We start from the raw sequence: 21,043 nt of genomic DNA, 5'->3' as shown, positions 1-21,043 counted from the left end.
TTGCTAAACATTTCTCAATTTCACTAGCCATAATATATATATATATATATATATTTTTATAGTAAAATTATATTCAAATAAATTCTCTATCTTCAATATATTTTAGGAACAACTCTAAACTATTTTCAGATACCTATTGAAAATTCCACTTTTCAAGAACCCCCTTTTTCCCGCCGCTGTTTGAAATATGCCCTGGCTTTGTCTAACCTGTCTTCAAAAGCTGATACCCTGTCTTCGTTCTTCTGTAGTCTAACATTGTTCTGCTGGAAGGCATTCATTACGCCGGATGAGAACGCAGGGGCGAGAGCATACAGTGGTGTCAGGAAAGCGCCGAGACCTATTAACACTAGCACTGGTATTGAAGACAACAACAGAACGGACACAGTGTCGACGTAACCCAGTCCTTGGATGAAGTCGAGCCTCTGCGTCGGAGAAAATGTCCGGCCTTTTATCGGAGCATTCAGCTGATTAGAAGTAGCATTCAGTGTTGACATTGATGATGGTTCTTTATCCACTGCATAGACTGTGATGAGCAGCACTGCGTGGACAACATATCGCAGAATCGAATTCAAGCTTTCTCTGTGCATCAGTAAATCTTTTGCTAAATGTAAAAACGTTGAAAAATAATATATTTCACTTCCAGCTAAAAGCGTATACATGTTCGCTGGAAGAAATACTTAACATAAATGCATCTCGTAAAACGAAAAACTCGAGATAATACATAAAATGAAACACAAACAGTGCATAATTAATGTTCATCACGATTTACAAATGTTATTACCATATTTCAACATGAGTAACCCTTTCACCCGTTTAGATGGAGCCCGAGCTAAAATAGGTGATCCTATATTGAAATGTAAGTTTTATGTAACGCAAATTGTCATAAATATTAATTATGCACTGGTTGTAATGCATTTTATGTATTATTTCGAGTTTCACGTTTTAAAGCACTACCTGTGAGTGAAATTTGAACATTTATTTTAATTAATTGAAAAAAAAACTCTAGGTAATCATAAGTATTTTAATGCAAACACAATTTTTTATGTCAATTGGTTGATAAGTTATTAGTTTTTAAAATGTGTCTGGGACTTCTCATCCACTTTGTATAAATCAAGAATTAATTTGAATATATCGGCATATAATTTGCATGCGTTTCTTCGAAAAACATTCATTTACTCATAATTTATTAGCAAAGACAAAATGCCGTGTGTATAACTGTCAAATACGTTTTTGGAATGAGGTTTTACCTTCATGGCATTTATGCGGTTTTCGGCCTGATTTCATTATTAGCCATTGTAGCTTAAGATGGGTTTTGGATACTTTCTGCTCTTTCCAACGGATGCTAGATCCTGCTCCATCCAATTATAATTTTTTTGAGGATACGGATTTGAATATAGTTAACGATGTTGTCGCTGGTGCAGATCACGATTTACGAGGAAAGGCGAATACGAAAGTATGCAATATATAAAATCTTTATAACACACGAATTGCGAATATAGGGTGGTTCCTCTCTATTTTTAATTAGGAAGGAAACCTTAAAAAAAAAGCGGTCAAAGTTTTTATTTGAAAAAAAAAAACGAGGTTCATGGCCACATTGCGCATGAAATGGTGCAAACATTTGCATGTTTTATTCAAATATTCGTTATAGAAACGGAAGATGATATAGGCATGTATCAATGTCCTCATTGGAAATGGGATGGCTTGTCTGATTTTGATACCAGTTTTTTCTCATTCCGAATTCGAATGAGTAGATTAGCGAATTCCTTATAATTATGAATATTTAAAAGAGTTAATGTTAACATTTAAAATTTATATTTATTATTTGCGTATTTTTAGTTATTATGATACGTCAGTTATGTATTTAAGGTATCCAACTATGTTTGAAATGTTATTCTGGCAGAAAATATCGATGTTTTTATTTTCATTTTTTAAGAAAGCTTCATTTTTTTGTGATTCCAAAAAATAGACTTTTTTTTGTTTATTTCACTCTTAGAACCGAAGTTACGCCCACTTTATTGTTGCGTTTTTACATCAGGTAATCTGTGAATAAAAACTTTGAACGCGCTTTACGAAGAATGCTATTTTTGGCATTTTAAGTTTGAACATGTCTAAAACTCTACTGATTTTATCATTACAAAATTTTAATATGATATTACTGTTATAGTTATGAACCAAAATCTACTGTCCATTATATGTATTTGTCTAATTGCCGTTCTTTATACACGATATGTATTAAATTATCTACGTCGACTGTACAGACCCCGTCAGACCAGACACGACCCAGGCTCTGTCCCTCCCGGGATATACTTACCCGTGTGGGTTGAATCGTGCTGGGGAGAATCGGGGGTGCCGGGCCGGGGCGCCCACCGGAGAACAACCGGAAGGCGCCCCCTCCCGACTGTACATCTGTAGTCGGCATCTTGACAATTAATAATATATTATACATATAAACTGAAGAGCCAAAAAAACTGGTATAGGCATGCGTATGCAAATAAAGAGATATGGAACCAATCAGAGTACGGCGCTGCGGTCGGCAACGCCTATATAACACAACAAGTGTCTGGCATAGTTGGTAGATCGGTTACTGCTGCTACAATGGCAGGTTATCGAGATTTAAGTGAGTTTGAACGGGGTGTTATAGTCGGCGCACGAGAGATGAGACATAGCATCTCCGAGGTGGCGATGGAATTAGGATTTTCACGTACGACCATTTCACGAGTGTACCGTGAATATCGGGAATCCGGTAAAAAATTAAATCTACGACATCGCTGCTGCCAGAAAAAGATCATGCAAGAACGGGACTAACGACGACTGACGAGAATCATTAAACGTGACAGACGTGCAAACCTTCCGCAAATTTCTGCCGATTTCAATGCTGGGCCATCAACAAGTGTCAGCGTGCGAATCATTCAACGAAACATCATCGATATGGGCTTTCGAAGCCGAATGCCCACTCATGTACCCTTGATGACTGCACGACACAAAGCTTTACGCCTCGCCTGGGCCCGACAACACCGACATTGGACTGTTGAGAACTGGAAACACGTTGCCTGGTCTGACGAGTCTCGGTTCCAATTGCTTCGAGCTGATGGACGTATACGGGTATGGAGACAACCTCATGAATCCATGGACCCTACATGTCAACAGGGGATTGTTCAAGCTGGTGGAGGCTCTGTGATGGTATGGGGCGTGTGCAGTTGGCGTGATGTGGGACCCCTGATACGTCTAGATACGACTCTGACAGGTGACAGGTACGTAAGCATCCTGTCACCCATTCATATTCATTGTGCATTCCCACGGACTTGGACAATATCAGCAGGAGAATGCGACACCCCACATGTCCAGAATTGCTACAAAGTGGCTCCAGGAACACTCTTCGGACTTTAGACACTTCCGCTGGCCACCAAAATCCCCAGACATGAACATTATTGAACATATCTGGGATGCCTTGCAACGTGCTGTTCAGAAGAGATCTCCACCCCCTCTTACTCCTACGGATTTATGGACAGCCCTGCAGGATTCATGGTGTCAATTACCTCCAGCACTACTTCAGACATTAGTCGAGTCCATGCCACGTCTTGTTGCGGCACTTCTGCGGGCTCGCGGGGCCCCTACACGATATTAGGCAGGTGAACCAGTTTTTTTGGCTCTTCAGTGTATGTCACAGTCATCATTGATGTCTGTAACAACATCGTTCCGTAGAAGAATATGTAAGATTGCAGTGGAGATATGGAAATCAATTAACGAAAAGTGGGTAGCATGAACAATTAACATCAAATAATATAATATCAAAATATTAACCATCATCAAAGAAAGTCTGACCGTATTGGAACGGATGGAAAATTATCATCATCAATATCGTATCAAAAACTTCACGTATACAGCACTATCCAAAGAAATATTGTGTCCATTCTTTTGAAACAAACGGCAAAGAGTTCACAGACACGCGACACGTTAATGAGATATTTTCTTCAATATTTTATTTGTTATTCAGGATTGAAAAGAGAAAATGAGGCTAAAGAGTACGAACGTTTAGAATAAAGAGCTATCATTAAGCTATACAATAAAGTGTATATGCCCAATGCAATTTTTTATTATTATTGCCTTTAAAAAGACAATCTAAAAAACTAGCTGGAAAAAAAAAATTATTGACGTTGAACAGTTTCACATTAACTGGGAAATTGGGGCATGAAGAGCCAACCGTTACCAATTTTCTGACGAGGAAAATGGAAGATTTTATTTCACGCGTATAGGCAATGGGGGGGGGGGGGGGAATTGTAGACATGAAGTTATATACAATAACGATGGCTTTTTAAAGAGTATCTTTCTATTTTTTTCTGTGGTAATGATGGGGATTTTCACATGTATATATACATATATATAAAGTGCTATTATTTTTTCGTTAAAATGTTAATAAGTACAAAAAGTTTCTAAAAAAGGTGAAAAATTAAATTGAATGAACTAAAATTTGGTAATGAAATATACGAGTCAGTTTGAGTTAGCATTTGAAAAATTATTTTAAGAAAAACTACATATTAATTCGCACGGATGATGAAAAAACTTACCGAAGAAAGCCTATGTATAGAGCCTCACGTGTATATATGTTACGGTCAAAGCCCGAAAACGAACAAACGACCAGTTCGCGAATTGGCCGATTTCTTTGTAAATTGACCCGGCCAATGTTCGAATTTGTCAGGATTTGGCCAGCCAGTTCGCGCAGTGGCTGGAGATCTCTGGAAAGAGTCCGAAAAGAAAAGGCATGATTCGGAGTCATCACCATTTGTCTTTTTTTTATGATAACCATGTACTATAGCAACCCATCATATCGCAGTCACGACGAGGTAATAATTTTTTTTCTTCAAAATTTGACAGAAAAAAAAACCTATATATACATATATGTTGTGTGTGTGTGTGTGTCTATATTATTATATAAATAGTTTTTTTCTCTCTCTCTTAAATTTATTTTTTCTCTCTCGTCACACACATAGAGCTAATGAAATACAGTATATAGCCATGTATCACATGTTAGCGATGAAAAAAATAGATTTGGAGCCTACCGGACCGTCTTACATCAGCACGTGGAACATTGACCAGGGATCTCCAGCCGATTCGCAAAGTGGCCGGCCAGAGCCCGGGTCAATTCTGCAAACTCTCGGCCGATTTGCGAAGTGACCGCACTTCGGGCTTTGGCAGTAACCATATATATATGTAAACCAATGGCATTGTTTTTTCGTTAAAATGTTCAAAAGAGCGGAAAGAATAGGCGAAAAAAATGACAGAATATATATAAACTAAGATTTGGTAATGAAATATAACACTTGTTATGAATTTAGCATTTGAAAAATTATTGTAAGAAATACACCATATTAATTAGCATGGATGATCAAAAAACTTACCGAAGAAAGCCTATGTATAGAGTCTCGATTTCTTATCGACCCAACGGTACGATATGCAAATATCTCACCTTGTCTGAAATTCGTGCATTTATACATATGCATGTGATCTGATGGATCGAAGAGAGAAATTCATGCGTCATTTAATGTCTTTGTCCCGTGATGTTTCATACGAAAAATTTGACCTTTTCGGAAAAGAAGTCGATATCTTTGCTTTATAGGAGGTTCAATGTCATACTGGTTCATACTTAATATAAGGCGGTGCAGGAAATAGATACGTGCGTGTCGAAGTTGGTGGAGCATATACGACTAAACTCGAAATCAATATCTTAGCATAATGCCCTCTGAGATTGACGTTTTCATACAAGTTTTTTCAACATGAGTATTTTCAGAAATATCACGAAAAATTTAATATTTATGAAATTAAATTATTTATCCTTATTTCCAGTAAATTGATGCATCAATCTGTAAGTTTAATAGCTGTACGTGTATTAAAATTGAGTAATGCATTTCAAATTCTTTAATGTGCTTACGGTGTATAAAATTGATTTCCCATCAGTCTACCCGTGAACCATACACAATAATAATTAGAATACTGCGACCTGCGATACAGTCTCCACCGTTTTTTGAATGCATACCGAGCAGGAGACACTACCTAAACATGAGATGACTTTAAAACACTTTGTTTGAACTAGACAAAATATTCAAGATGGTCGAAAAAAATTGTCTGGAAACAGTGGTTTTTAAGCTCAGAATGTTTACTTTTGTTAAAGATCAATGTGTGTTTTTGAATAAGGCAAAGATATATGTATTTGTCTTTTTACTATGGTTTGTTACTTTTTAATTGATTTTTAATGCTCTAAGTCAGTGTATCTTAAGAGAAACGATAGAAGCTTCTGGTTTACTATAAGATCCAATGGGTTGACTTGACTTGGGGTCGATGAAAAGAAAAAAATTTTGAAAGGGACGATATAGAACAAAAGGTTTGTGAAACTATGTTCTAAGTCAGGGGTCCTCAACCTTTCAGATACGGCGGGGCCAAATTGAAACTTCCTACGAAGCTCTCGGGCCACCAACTCATGTAATTTAGTAGAAATGACCAATGGGGCCAAGACTTAATAAGTACACAAATACTAATATACAAATAAGTACACAAAAAATAATATACAAATAAGTACACAAAAAATAATATACAAATAAATACACAAAAACTAATTGAAGACTTATGTATTCTGAAATTATTCCTTTCATTAATTACTAATTTTGATTAGTTCTGAAATAATTTGTTTCACTAATTATGAAAAAGTTTTTGATTAGTTACTGATTAAATTAGTTAATTCTGAGATTAATTTCAGTTTGAAATCACTTTAAATGATTCTTCAGTTATTTATCTCAGTATAAGTCTCAAATTATTTTCACTTTCTCAATATATCTTGAAATAATTTCTTTCAATAATTATGCAATTATTCCTTTATTGATTGTGAAAAATAATTTCTATCAGGAATCACGAAATTATTTCTTTCATTGATTTGTAAGTTATTTTTTTCGACCAATTCTGCAATTATTACTTTCATCAATATGAAATTATTTCTCTCATTTATTCTTAATTTTCATCAATTTGTTCAGCAATTATTTCTTTCATTTATATTCTAGAATTATTTCTTTCATTTATATTTTAGAATTATTTCTTTCATTTATATTTTAGAATTATTTCTTTCATTTATTTTAGAATTATTTCTTTCATTTATTTTAGAATTTTATTTAATCAATTCTAGAACTAATCGTTTTTCAATGTTTTTAAACATTTTCTAAAAATTATCGGCGGGCCTCTATAAGAAGCTCCTAGGGCCAAATGTGGCCCGCGGATTATGCGTTGAAGACTCCTGCTCTAAGAGAGAACCCGAGCAGCGTCGGGTATTTCTGTCGGTATAATATCAGTTTATGAATAAAATGCCCATTCATAAATATAGCATATCATATACGTATAAATGTATACCGATAAATTTACGAACTAAAAACCCATAATATTTTATTTATTAATAAAAAAAGCCTTCAATGTGATAATTTTTATGTTGAAATAAGGAACTAAGTAATAATAGCAATTTTCTCATGAATTTGCCTTAAACAGGGAAATTTGCCTTAAACATCCTTATACAGGATATTACATATCGTCCTCCTCATGCTAGAAGCACGAATGTGCAAATTTTCCCTCTTTTTTTTTATCATCTGGTTGGATACCTTATTTTGCTATCTAAGTTTTGCCTGAAACATGAATGTGTATCCCGATTGATACATGTTATAAAATATTTTAAGCAAATGATATAAAATAACCTCCATAGTATACATGGGTAGAGCAAACATTCAAACATAATTTCCCACGTACTTTTTTTTCCCAAGGACATTGCTCATTCGTGCTTCTAGCATGAGGGGAAACAATGTGGTTCGCAATTTTACCTTCATCTTCCGGGACATTCCTACATTTTCTCGTAATTTTAGCCAATTCGCCTTTTTTTTATAGTAATGTGTTTTTTCCCACATTGCCAAGCCCCCAATCTGAACTTTTATTCTTTACTGAAATGAAAGATAAAAATTATTTCCACAATTTAGCATTCACAGTATATAATATGTATCGTGAGATAATTATGACTTATGAATACAAATATTTGTCTCACGTATTTGTCATGTTAAACATTAGCGATGTTTCAGTGGTTTTAGTTATGATTGGCAATTTTGAGCACCATCGGCATAATTTTTAGAGACAATATTGGTGACTTCTCAATATCTTCTGATATTTGGTATCCCGACTTCCCGTATTTTTCTCGATGAAATACGGTCAGTCCAGTCACATTGAACTTTTTCCCCCGTGGAATTGATTTTAATAAACGATTTGCAGTAGTGCTTCATTTCCCACCGATAGCGATTTTTTGGTGTTTTAGCAATAATTTGAAACTTTGCTCAACCGCGACATTTGTGGCTACAACTGGCGATTTCCCGTTTCTTCCCCGTATTAGAGATCCTGATTTCCTATATTTTTGTCAGAGAAAATATGGTTAAACTATGTACACGAAAAAATACCTTGTAGATGGAAGAAAACAAATTAAATAAATTTAATTTTTAAAAATACTGATTTCGATTCGAAATGAAGCGTTTGTTATATTTTTGTCCATTTTAACGGAACGTAAATCTATTTCAGTCTATATGTATGCTTGTAAGTTGTCTCATCCGTTTCCATCTAATCATCGAGTAACTCGCACTATTTAATTCAATTCAGCTCAATTCAATTATCCTCTCATTATCATCATAACTGTTTTCATGCGAAGAAAACGCTTTTAATTACTCGGTTCGTCTGATATCTTATAATGTTCCGCTAGCTGTTTTTTGTTGTTGTTTTGTTTGGGTTTTCTTCGAGTGGAAAAGAAATAAAAAAATAACAACACACGTAATTGTTTCACACTTTGATGGTCATAGATAGGAAAAATACTCATCAGTAATAGAAAAGTCTCGCTCTGCTAGCAACGAATGTCTGTGTGACTTGGACTGTCACGGTATACCTAAAATATAATAATAATAATAATAATAAAGTTATATATACGTGATTCAACATGGCGTGCCCGTCTTGAAGTCAGCCATTGATAAAAAAATGTATATATTAATAAATGAAACGAATTTTATGGAGATAATCTAGCAGGAGTAGGATTGTGTATCCGATGACCACCTATCATAGCATATGGGAACCTACGAGCATTATAAGCTTAGATAATAGACAGTAGGCAATTTCCTTAGATAATCAATTGTAAATGAGAAGAGGAAAAAAAGCGAAATCACTTGAAAAGAGCTCGAAAGAACACAAATTATATGGTGGATTAGCATTGCTACACCGAGAGCAATAGTTGAAGATTCACTGTAACCTTAGAGATTCCGTGGAAGAGTTGATATGAAATCGTTTCATTCACCTACTCAATTGATTTTTTATTAAGGACAGGGATGTATAATTTTTCCGTTTCACAGACCAGAGCATCTTCATTTTTTTGGGAATTTTCAAATTTTTTTCCTCCCCATTTTTGATACTCAAAAAATGCATTAAAAACACGAATGTCCGCAATTGTTTATTCTTTCAATTTTTTTCCTTCAAATTTTCAATTCTTTTAATCATTTGTTTTGTGAAGAAATATTCACTTAGTTTTTCAGACAAGATGATGTAGGGTATATTCATCTTCACGAACAATTTTTTTCCAAATTTTATGTAATAAATCACGCTTTTCCCGGCGGCACTTTCTCCTAGTAGCCGTCTTTCCTTTCGTCATGAAAAATGTGTGTGTGTGTGTTTCCTTTCATCTTAAAAAAACCCTGAAAGTTCAACTTTAAATGTTGCTCCCTAATGAAAGCCCCAAAGTTTATAGTAACCATATTTATAACTCAAAACTTACACAATCTCTTAACTTACTGAGGTCAAAAGAAGAAAATTATACTGAGAGCAATGTAACCCTACACATCTGTGGCACAGGGTCTGAAAGGGTCAATTTTAATCAGAAATATAGTTTATTTATTAATATTTTTTTCAAAACATGGAAGATTGTTTAATTAATTTTGTGTAATGTTGGTAAAGGTTTCTTACTATTTGAATAGTGATATCGTAATTCTTAAAGACTGTCATATTTTTTTTTAAATTAGGGATTCAGTGTAGCCTATAAAGGAAGGTGGGGGGGATTATATCTTACAGCAAAATGCAGAAATTTCTTCACTGATAATAGTGCCGTAAAGAAGAAAACGAACCATATATATGTATAAAAACAAATAGCAGAAAATCACTAGATCCTGACACGTTTCTGATACACTTCAATGAAGTTTCATACTCCTATCGATAGATGTCGCCACAAATACAATTTTTGTCAAATCAAAACAATATTACTGCTGCAGTCTACTAATGTTGCAGCAGTGCTTTAGCGCTTAAATTTAATTAAGACTATTGTTTTAAAGTAATTTTTTTAACCTAGCATTAAAATGTTTTATGATTTAACAGTTGGGCCGTGGACCCCCTTGGGAACATTACAGAATGAAATTGCCATATTGTTAATAAATGCCTGTACAGAGTAATTTTACCCTACATCTCATTGTAGTGGTTCTCGAACTCTACGCATTAGACCTGTGACTTATTAATGCTTGAGATCCTTGACGGTCTAGTCATGAAATCCATGCATTGGATGAGTCGTCATTTTTTTTCTCCATAAACATACTAAACAGGAAGGGCATGTGAAAAATACTTGCCTAAAAATCCATCTTTAAGATATAGGATCCCTGCTGACAGGGTTGAAAGCCCGGAGATTAACCCTTATACAGGGTGTTCAGTTAATGGACCGACAAACTCAGAGGGTTGTTAGTAGGCATCAAGAGGAACAAAAACTGCAATGGAACATGGCGTCGCAAACCACGCCGAGAGGGTAAAAATCACGAAAAACACATGCAGGTTCCGACGTCATGCTGGAACGACAAAAAGTGCAATAATAACTACAAAAAGATTTATTTGATTAATTATCACAAGAGTTGTTGGAAGTGGTGGCCGCTGACGTCATTGCATAGTCTACAACGACGTAAAAACGATTCCCGGACGCGCTCGAAGATACCAGCAGTGCCGTCTTAACGCATGGGCCCACCCTGGCACGGCAAGGGGGGCCCTCCAGAGAAAAGGGGCCTCACAAAAATGAAATGTGGTTGGAATTTCCGAGAATTCACCACGTAGGGCCTCAGAAGAATCATTTGGCCCGGGGGCCCATGATGCTCTTAAGACGGCCCTTATACCAGGTATGCTTTTGATGTCTGCCGCAGCGACGACAATCCACACTTTGAGATCCTCCAGTGTGTGCACAGGTGTTAGATATGGTGAGCGAACACACGAACGCATTCAGCGATCAACTGACATCCACATTTCGTCTCCTCTGGACTCATAACTTGCATGTGGTTTTCGCGATTTTCACCCTCTCCACGTGGTTTGCGACAGCATGTTCCATTGCAATTTTTGTTCCTTTTGATGCCTACTAACAACCCTCTGAGTTTGTCGGTCCATTAACAGAACACCCTGTATATATTTAAAGTCACTGGATAGAGATGTATAGTAATATTACATGCTTTATGGGAATATGGCAATTTCGATCTGTAATTTTTCCAGAGTCTATGCGGCATATACACTTGTGGCTCCCAAATGGGGGTGCCTGGAGCCCCAGGGGGCCCACGGTCCAGTTGTAGAATTAAAAAGTTTTTAATGCTAGGCTGAAATTACTTGAGAAGAAAAGTCTTAATTAAATTTAAGCGTAAAAGCTCAGCTGCAGTGGTAGAATGCAGCAGTGGTATTGTTATGATTTGACAAAAATTTTATTTCTGGTGACATCTCTCGATAGGAGTATGAAACTTTGAGTTGTTTTGCACAGTCCAGTGGATTGCATTGCTATCTCATCACATTCACCAGTACTGGATAAAATGCCCTTCATTGTGCTGATGGATGGCTGTAGTTTTTGTTGCTATAAATGGGGGTTCGTGACAGATATCAATACTTCCAGGAGGGTCCACGACTAAAGTTGGGCTCCATGACAAACACCAATATTCCCTGGAGGTTCATGGCTGCAAGTGTATCTGGTGTATCTGGGGCCCGAGGATATAAATTATATATCCCATATTGTATGATTTTTTTTCCTTGAAAATATCGATTTTTCAAACAACGCACATTTCGTGCCAATCCTAAAGAAAATTATTTTGAGATGAACGAAAGATACATAATTTTTTATTACAAATTAAAAAGAAAACAAATAAATCCGACATTATTCAGAATAAAAACTCAGCAGAGCATCCAGAATATCTCCGTAACACGCGGAAGTGAACTACTTCAATCTTTAGAAATAGAGTCTCCCTAGAGAGAGCTGCTAACAATGACGATATTGTAGAAGAAGACAAAACTGGACACTTATACGGTAATTTTCCCAGGCCCTTTTTAGTCATTGTTGTTGGACAGTTAACTGCTTCCGACAACGAGCCACCATTTTACGGTTGAGTCGTACAATTCTTTAAACGGACAAATAACATAAAAAAAAAAAACGTTGATGGCTGGACGGTCGTATACTAAAGACGGAGCAAGCAAATATATAATAGTAAATGGATACAATAAAAAAAAAAAAAAAAATCCCGTGTCCACGACACCCCCGACAGGTCACGGGTATCCAAAGATAGGGTGAGGTCAAGATCACCTGACCATAGACTTAATTACTCTCTTTCTATATAAATATGCATGTGAAAAACCGCTGTCCTTGGAAATCTACGGTCCTCTAGAAATTTGGTGTTTATGTCGCGGTTTAAGGAAACTTGTCAATCGGATTTTAGAGCTGAAGCGGTGCTGCTCCTCAGTGCGAACTATTTTCTTGTCCTAAATGGGACTCGTTTCAGTTATTCGCATTATTATGTGATCCAGGTAAGAAATTTTAGTGTCATTATTATCATTATTAATGATATGATAATATTTAATTACTAAAACAAATATTTTGAGGATTTTCGACCAAAGATGAGCAAAGATTTTTTTTTCGAGCTGATAACTTTTTTTCAGTGTTAGTGATACGTACTGAAAGCCAGAACAATCTGTTTCGAATTTTTCTGTTTATATAGGGCATTATTGAAGCCATGCAAAGCCTCAAAAATCACACAAAAAATAAATGTATTGAATTAATATCACTTTCTATATCTAACTAAAGTATCTTTTTTATGATTCAAACTATAGAAAGAAAAAAAGAAATCGAATTGCAATTTTTTCAAGGTCAAAAATTGGAAATACAAACAAAACATTTTAATAAATTAACGAAATCACAGCCACACCTGCTCTGCAATAAATAAAGAGTTGGTGTCGATAATATTGTATCTGGCAGCAAATTCAAAACATAAAATGGAAAGAATATGACCTCACCGTATGTGCAAAGGCGGGCTTGAATTTTTAATCTTCAAACTAGCTGCAGTAATGAACGTTTACGGAACCCTTTGGACATATGTAAAGATATGCATTTAAGGGTAAAATACCATAAATTATCTCTGGAATCAAATATTTTACTAATATTCATTCAACAACACGTACAGTTTACAGTCGTATCCCGATTTGTTGAAAAAACTGTTACATCGGGGTTGATAAAATATACTCACAGGAACTTCTAAAAACATTTGTTCAATCTCAGTTTGTTATATCGAGGTAAAACTGTGTTTACTTCTCGATGTTTTCTAGTTAAGTAGTTAGGACTGAATATCAATTCAAGAACTGGTTATTTTCATGCAAATAAGAGTACCATACATGTTGAAAATTTCGATTTGTGAGCGACATATCTCTCAAATTTTATATATATTGAAGGAAGGATGGATGTGCCCAATTTCATTTTTTATATGTGTGTATACATTTTGTACACAAAAAATTATGTATAAAATGTGGTCTTGTGTGTTCGCCTGATTATAGGTTGCACAACATACGATATACAAAAAGATATTTTTCATGACATCATTGTATAAAAGTGAAAAAAATATTGAATGATATAAATTAATACTGTAGTAATATTATTATTAGCATTAATTTGGAAAATACAACTCAGCCTTATCTGCGATGTATGGTAAACGTGATGAATCCGGTGATTATGCATATATATAGAAATGTCCTCTCCACTTGCTAATCCAAGATTCCTCGAAAGACTGGTTTTATTGTTTTGAAGATGATGATTGCAAGGAAGAAATTTCATCTCTGCCTTCACGGGGACTCGAACCCCGGTCTCTCGTTTGCCGGACTTGGCAAACGAGGGAATCTTTCGGGGAATCTTGGATTATGTACATCACCGACCATTTGGTAATTATGCTAAATATTGCGAATTTATCGCATTTACCGGTGATTATGTATAATATCCAATAAATATAAGCATGATAAATTGTTAAATCCTTAAATTTATCAGACACTAGACATAATACCCGGCAATGCCCAGGTTTTCTTCAATTTCTGGGAGGATTGAAAATGACAAACCATTATAAAGGAATAAACTGCAATATTGGCAGCATCAAAGAAGTGACAAACCATTGTAAAGGCATATGCATGTCTGAAACGCATTGTTAGGTTACAAGTATTGCAAACGCTTACAAGTTTTTCAAGAAAAATAAATTTAGATGCTTATCCACATAATCTTAATAAATTACTTTTATTTTATTAAAAATGAATTATGACATAATTGTCACTGACATACTATAATTTTTTTTTTATTGTAGCCAACTTGGACATGTCCTCTTTGTTGCTGCTTGTGATCTGCAGCATCTCTGTCGGCTTTCACAGAGGCGTCTCAGCATTCGATTTTGACTTGGCGCCTTCCTTTGCCAATCCTGTCAACGTAACTTGGGCGTCGGCATCATCAATTAACACAAACGCAGACAGGAAGAAAGATCACTCGGATTTCTACCATCTACCATCTTCACAACCTTCAAAGAGGCGTCCGAATCCAAAGCGTTCTCCTGTACTGTCATGGGCTAATGGCAACTTCAGTTCTCCGTTGATCAATTCCAGGAACTATGATTATGACGACGACATACAAAGTGGTCGTAAGGAACACTCAAGCAGTAAAGGGCGTTACAGACCAGTGTCGGTAGGCCAATCATCTCAGACAACGTCTGGTGTGAGGAAGTTGGACTATGGCCTAGGGAACTGGAAGACCAAGAAAGACAACCACGGTATCGCCAACAAGAAGAAAGGCAACAAGTATTTCTTGGACATATTCGACGACTACATCGGTTCGGAGTCCCATCACGATAGGTACCACGATGACAAGTATCACGACGTCAGTCGTAAGTACATCCACGAACACGAAGGCTTCTTTTTTCCTGTTCCCGTTCCGTCACATCATCACGAAAAAGAGGACAATCTCTTGCCGCTCTTGCTATTGCTGTTGCTGCCGCTACTGTTATTTGCCATCATCATACCGCTGAACGCTAATCTGTTGTCTACACTGTTCTTGATCATGCAAAACAACGCATCAGCAGGAGCACTTCAGTTAGCAGGGGCACCCGGTGGACTCGGTCGTAAGAAGAGACAATTGCCTGAGGGTCAAAACCATCCTTCTTTAGATGGTGCTATAATACAGGTTTTGGCTATTCTCGACAGTGCTTTGGAAAGTTATCGCAAATAGGTTTTTTCCCCCATGACCCAATGGAATATCATGCGCAACACCATTATAAGTAAAATCAATGTATGCACCGTAATTTCCTGCGTGCAATCAGCAGATGCAAATTTCACTACTTTGAGAAAAACTCTTTCTGCCAATAAGATAAAGTCCCCCGGATTATGTGTGCTTATAAAATGAATGACCACGGGGATTCCTTTACAATATAAATATTCAGTATACAGCGATGTAAAAAACAATGAGTTGATACAAAGAGAGAGATCCTTTTTCACGATGTTTTCCTGCAATGTCTGCACTTAGTGCATCACGCTACTATGCGTGTTATAAGGAAAGGAATGTTGTATCTCTGTGGTGTATTAGTTAGCGTACTTGCCTGCAAGATTTCTGGATGAGACAACAAACTTTTCTTTTCGAAGTTAGCCTCTGCGTAACATCCAGATAGCCTCTTTCTCAAGTGGGTAAATTTTTTCTCATCCAAGCTTACGAACCCATACTTAAGAGTTCCCACTTTAAAAAAATATCATTTTTTATAAATATATATTTCTATTCCAAACTCTGAAGGAAAAGCTGCAGATGAGATGCAACTGTATATGCGTTTATACAGCTGTAAGTGCTGGCAAGGCCTTGATTTCATCAACCGTCCGTCATAAAGGCATAATTCCAGTTTAAAAAATGCTCAACAGGTGTTCAAAAATTATCATATAATAGTTTTGAGAGTGAAAATACAATGTATAACAAAATAAAAAAATCTAAATTTTTATAGTCCCCCTGTGCTCCAACTTCCAATTATAAAGATGTTGTCCTGTCTCTCCCATGAAACAAAAAGAAAATTCCACGTTTCTAAGTGGAACTAAAACACAGAATTTGTTTTGTTTTTATCAGAAGAGATAGGGCAACAACTTTTTAATTGAAAGTTAGTGCCTTGTTAGCATTTACAGGACACCCTGTACAACCCGCACTAAGAAATGTCGATGTTTTTAACGCATAATCCACCGATTACAAGCAGGAAAATACGGTGCAAGCATGTCAATCATATGAAAGCGCTTATAAGACGACTTATCAAATAGTCAGTTAATGGTGAATTTTTTTTTTGAATGTATAAATACGAGCAAATCATTATTTATTTCTTTGAAGGAGATGAGGAGAATAAACGAGCAAGTATCACGACTAAATGATCTTTATTTACTCTGTTCATGTACATATATAACATACATAAAAACAAATAAAAATATATTAATTTATTGAATTTATAAAATTTGTCTGAAACAAAGAAGACATTTATATATGTATTATTCAACAAATCAAAGACATCTACAAAAATAATGAAACAAGTGTTGCGTCATGTCACGGGTAATGAAAGCTCGTTGATTATATAATTTTCTCTTCTTTTTAAAGATGGGAATACGGGCATGCTGTGAGGGAAAAGTTCACTAATTATGCTGGTAATAAACCATGCAAAAAAATCAAAGAGTACGTGTGGTTTCAGGAAACAAAATCTGGGCAGATCAGATACGCGTACCACGTTAATACAATTGCGGTGCATATGTCCGTTCGTAAATTAATGACAACAGAAGCGACCATCCATTATTCATACTGTAATAAAAAAAATATTAAGGAAATTCGAAAAGACAGAATGGTCTAGAAAATTGAGGAAGGCAATGAAAACGAAAGCTGAATACTAATGAAGAAAAAAAATACGACTGTGATATAGTAATAGCGTAAAAAAAAGAATGTGATATGAGGCTGTTGTATATTACTCTATGGGTATGTTTTTATAGTCTATATTCAGGCAGGTAAGAACTGAAATTGTAAAATAACTAACCGAAAATATAGGAGTTTAATAATAACGGCAGTTCCTATGCGTTACAGATTCATTGTAATCCCTGCAGTGACGAAAACTTGTTGGGCTCTGAAATAAACCAGTCAAAGATTTTATAATAATTGTTTTCCTTCAAAAGCCCAATAAATTACCAATTTTGATAGATATAAAAATAGATATATTGAAAAAAAAATTCTCTTGCAGTCCTGAAATTTTTTATTAAAGGAATGTTCAAGAAATGCACGCACTGTCAAGCACACTGTAGCAGTATTCCTGCGAAATTTGTAGATTTGGGGGAAATGTTCGAAAAATATGCATGCAGTGTGTACGAATAACATATTAAACATGATTTTTCCCCCGTGTTAAAAACAGTATAATGTGTCAATATAGCATATCAACTCAACTCTCTTTCGGGTTAAAAGACAGAAGTTTAAAGAAAATTTGCAGAAATTAGAGGGAAAAAACAAAATTGTGCATTTATGTGTAAGAAACAGTGCCGTCGTAGCTGGGGGTGCAGTGAGTGCTGGAGCACCCACAGTATTTTTTACCATCGAATTCAGCACCCCCAGAATTAATTAAGAAATCAAAAAATGACTTCCGACGTCTGGTAGGTGAGTTTTGGTAAAAATTTTGTACAATTCCGAAATATTCGTGTCCTCGAGCCATATTGAATTTAATATAAGTTGTACAGGAATTTTAGATTATTCATATCAACGTAATTTCGATTACGAAACAGTATTCATTTATGTACAACTACGTATTCACATTTCCACCCGGCAGTCGAGTACTTACACTAGCCTTTGGCTGTGCAGAGCTGGGTTTGAATCCCGGTACTGGCATGGATGTCTACTATCACTAAAAAATTCCCTGGACAGATCATACGAATCACTTGGGAATACGTGAGGATCACGTTATTATGTATTTATTTTTACAGAACATTATTATGACTCTTGCAATACAATCTTGGAACATCAATACCAATGACAAAAATAGGAAACAAACATAATTACGATTGTTTGCGATACGGCGATACTAAATGGTGACCCTTGTGCAGGCGGGTCCATAACCGATGAACTGAGCAGAATTCTGTAGCGCAAAACCGGTTTTGGGGAGTGGCTACGTGAAATCGAATATTAAAATCACCCGTGCTGTGATAGTGTCACCTTAAAACCGGTTTTTGCGCTGCGGAATTCTGCGGGTGCGGACCCGGCTTTATGTAATGCTGGTTTGGGACATAAAAAAAAAAAATGTATAATACAAATTATGGCTTTCTTTGGTGATCGAATTTAATAAATACAAATTTTTATACAAAAACCCAACGCATTTGAATCAGGGCTGGCCAAATCTGCAAAAATTTACATGCCCGGTGGTCGGTCATGACTTGAAATAATACATACATGCCTGAATCAATATTTTACATATCCGGAAAATATTACTTAATATTATTACTGGATTTACTTATTTCATTGGAAAACATCAGTCTGTTACAAAAAACGCACAAAATAGCGTCATGTAGTATTCACATAATTCCTCTTCAATAAAATAATTCATATAGGGTACACAATATTTAATATAAATCATCATTTGAATCTGCCTTATTGCTACTGTGATAGTTGATATGATCAAAACAAGTCCAGATTTTCCCAATCTTACTTGTCTTACCACCATTTATCAGAATTTCTTTCCTATCAAACCCCCCCCCCCCTCCCTATTTCCCATTAGATTCAGGGCCAAATTTATGAATTTTTGGACATTGGTGCTGATCCTCATAAAATTAATGCTGCCATCAATTGGAAATCTAAGATCAGTCAATTACAATTTCTCGGGCTGTTGCTGTCTGAAAAAAAGTTGGTGAGTTACTATTAAAATCGGTTATTGGAAACGTAGCCTATTTATTGTATATTATCTATGCTTCTTCGAACAATCGACCCTCGGTTTACGAACTTACTACATGCCATTCTTTCCGGAAGACGGTTCATAAACCGAATTTTGTTCAGAAACAGAAATAGTTACCCCCCCCCCCTCACTCTAATAGGAATCAATGCAAAATTGATTAATTCGTCCCAAAAATAGAAATATTTTTAGTGCGAACTTACATAGCTGTGTTTTGCGCTGAGTAGATAACGTAAAACCGATTGAAATCATTATATTAACACTGAAAACACTTTTCTCTAGAAAAGACAACCTAACCTTTTAGGAGATAACGGGTTAATATCCCATATGAGAGCAAAGATGGGGGCCATGTCTGGTTTCATTGATACAGTAAAAGATCTCATTTACGTACCCCGATGGGGCAAAAAAATTCGTCCGTAAAAGGAAGGTGACCGTTAATCAGGAGTTGGAAAAGCATACTTCTATTTTTCAAGGGAAAATTATTATTTGGCCGTAGAAAAGGGTTGACCGCATCTTAGGGGTGTCCGTTAAGAGGGGTTTTACTGTACTTACAATGTCAACACTCAGAATATTGGTAGCAGTCTTTTTGCGGTATTACGAAATATGTGACACTTATCCAAATTTCCACAATAGATGGCGTCACTATTCAGATTAATAAAACCTTCCACAACAATAATTTTTTCCCAACTCCAAAACAAAACCACTAAAAAAAAGCAGAAACAAAAAAATTCTGGGAATTTCGACGACTATTGGCAAATGCATGTGTAGGGGGAACGCAAAATTTACTCATATCAAAGAAGAAATATATGTTTGAAAGTGGAGAAAAAGAATTTCCCAGGAAAAAAGATAAATGATTCCGGGAACATGAAAATGGGGACGAAACATAAGCGGAGATACGGGGGGGGGGGGGGCTGTGGGAGGGCAGCCCCCCCCCCCCCAGCGTCAAAGGTGGCGTCGACTGATCTAATATATATATGTATTTTGTCTTGTATATATGTATTGACATAATCATCATCGTGCCCCCCCCCCAGACTTCCATCTCGCCTATGGGACAAAAGGAGGAATTTAGGAATTTCCCGAAACATAGGAGGACACTAGGAAGATTGTTGGTAACCCTAGAAATGGGCAGTAGCGCAAACGGAAAAATTCGGAAGCTAAATGGAATCTGCAGTGGCGCCATCTAGCCGAGAAACTCGTATTCACAAAGTAAAGCGATCGATATCACGATTCTGATTTAATTTGTTTATTCCGATTAATTATGGGGCCAACTTTTGATTCTATTCTGGTCTGGTATCTTTTTTTTATCATTTTTTTGGAACAGAAATTCCTTAAATTTACTCCAAGAGTTTTTTTTTTCAACCTATAAATTGTTTGTTTTTATATTGTCATGTTATAAAAGAAAGAAAAATTTTAATTTCAACGGAAAATCTTCGTGGGGATCCTCTAGAAAAGCGCTACGCACTACAGTTTGAAAAACACTATGATAAATAACATTTATTTTCACGTAAGTTTTTTTCCCGCTGAAGATGGGGGCTTATATCATTTTAATATGCTTTAAATCAGTCATCAAGACTAGGATATGGGTGCACAAAAATTTCGGCTTCTCGGGCCGTTTAAGAAATAAATTACTTCTTCGAGGGTCAAATATAGAATGAAAAATACTGATGAATGAATGAATGAATCAATCGATTTCAATGATTTCTTTTATTGGTGTAGAGGTCTTTATGTATGTTAATCAATGTTCGTAGTTTCTAAAACATTTTTTAGTG

The 21,043-nt window shown here is 35.8% G+C and overlaps 1 protein-coding gene across 1 annotated transcript; it reads left to right on the top strand.

Moving 5' to 3' along the window:
• Nucleotides 1–12,766: 12,766 nt before the first annotated feature.
• LOC149089855 (uncharacterized) lies at nt 12,767–16,721 on the top strand. Its single transcript, XM_089235469.1, has 2 exons — nt 12,767–12,846; nt 14,658–16,721. The coding sequence occupies exon 2, from the start codon at nt 14,669–14,671 to the stop codon at nt 15,566–15,568; it is 900 nt and encodes a 299-aa protein (XP_089091595.1). The 5' UTR covers nt 12,767–12,846; nt 14,658–14,668; the 3' UTR covers nt 15,569–16,721.
• The last annotated feature ends 4,322 nt before the right edge of the window (nt 16,722–21,043 follow it).

This window comes from Pholcus phalangioides, unplaced genomic scaffold (genome assembly GCF_987345545.1).
Source record: "Pholcus phalangioides strain wild (caught in Gottingen) unplaced genomic scaffold, Ppha-v1.0 ptg000001l_1, whole genome shotgun sequence".
NCBI lineage: Eukaryota > Metazoa > Arthropoda > Arachnida > Araneae > Pholcidae > Pholcus > Pholcus phalangioides.
This window is presented reverse-complemented; position numbering and strand designations above follow the sequence as displayed.

What these genes read in the sequence shown, in the direction of transcription:
- LOC149089855 (XM_089235469.1), top strand. Translation starts at nt 14,669, where the DNA reads ATGTCCTCTTTGTTGCTGCTTGTGATCTGCAGCATCTCTGTCGGCTTT.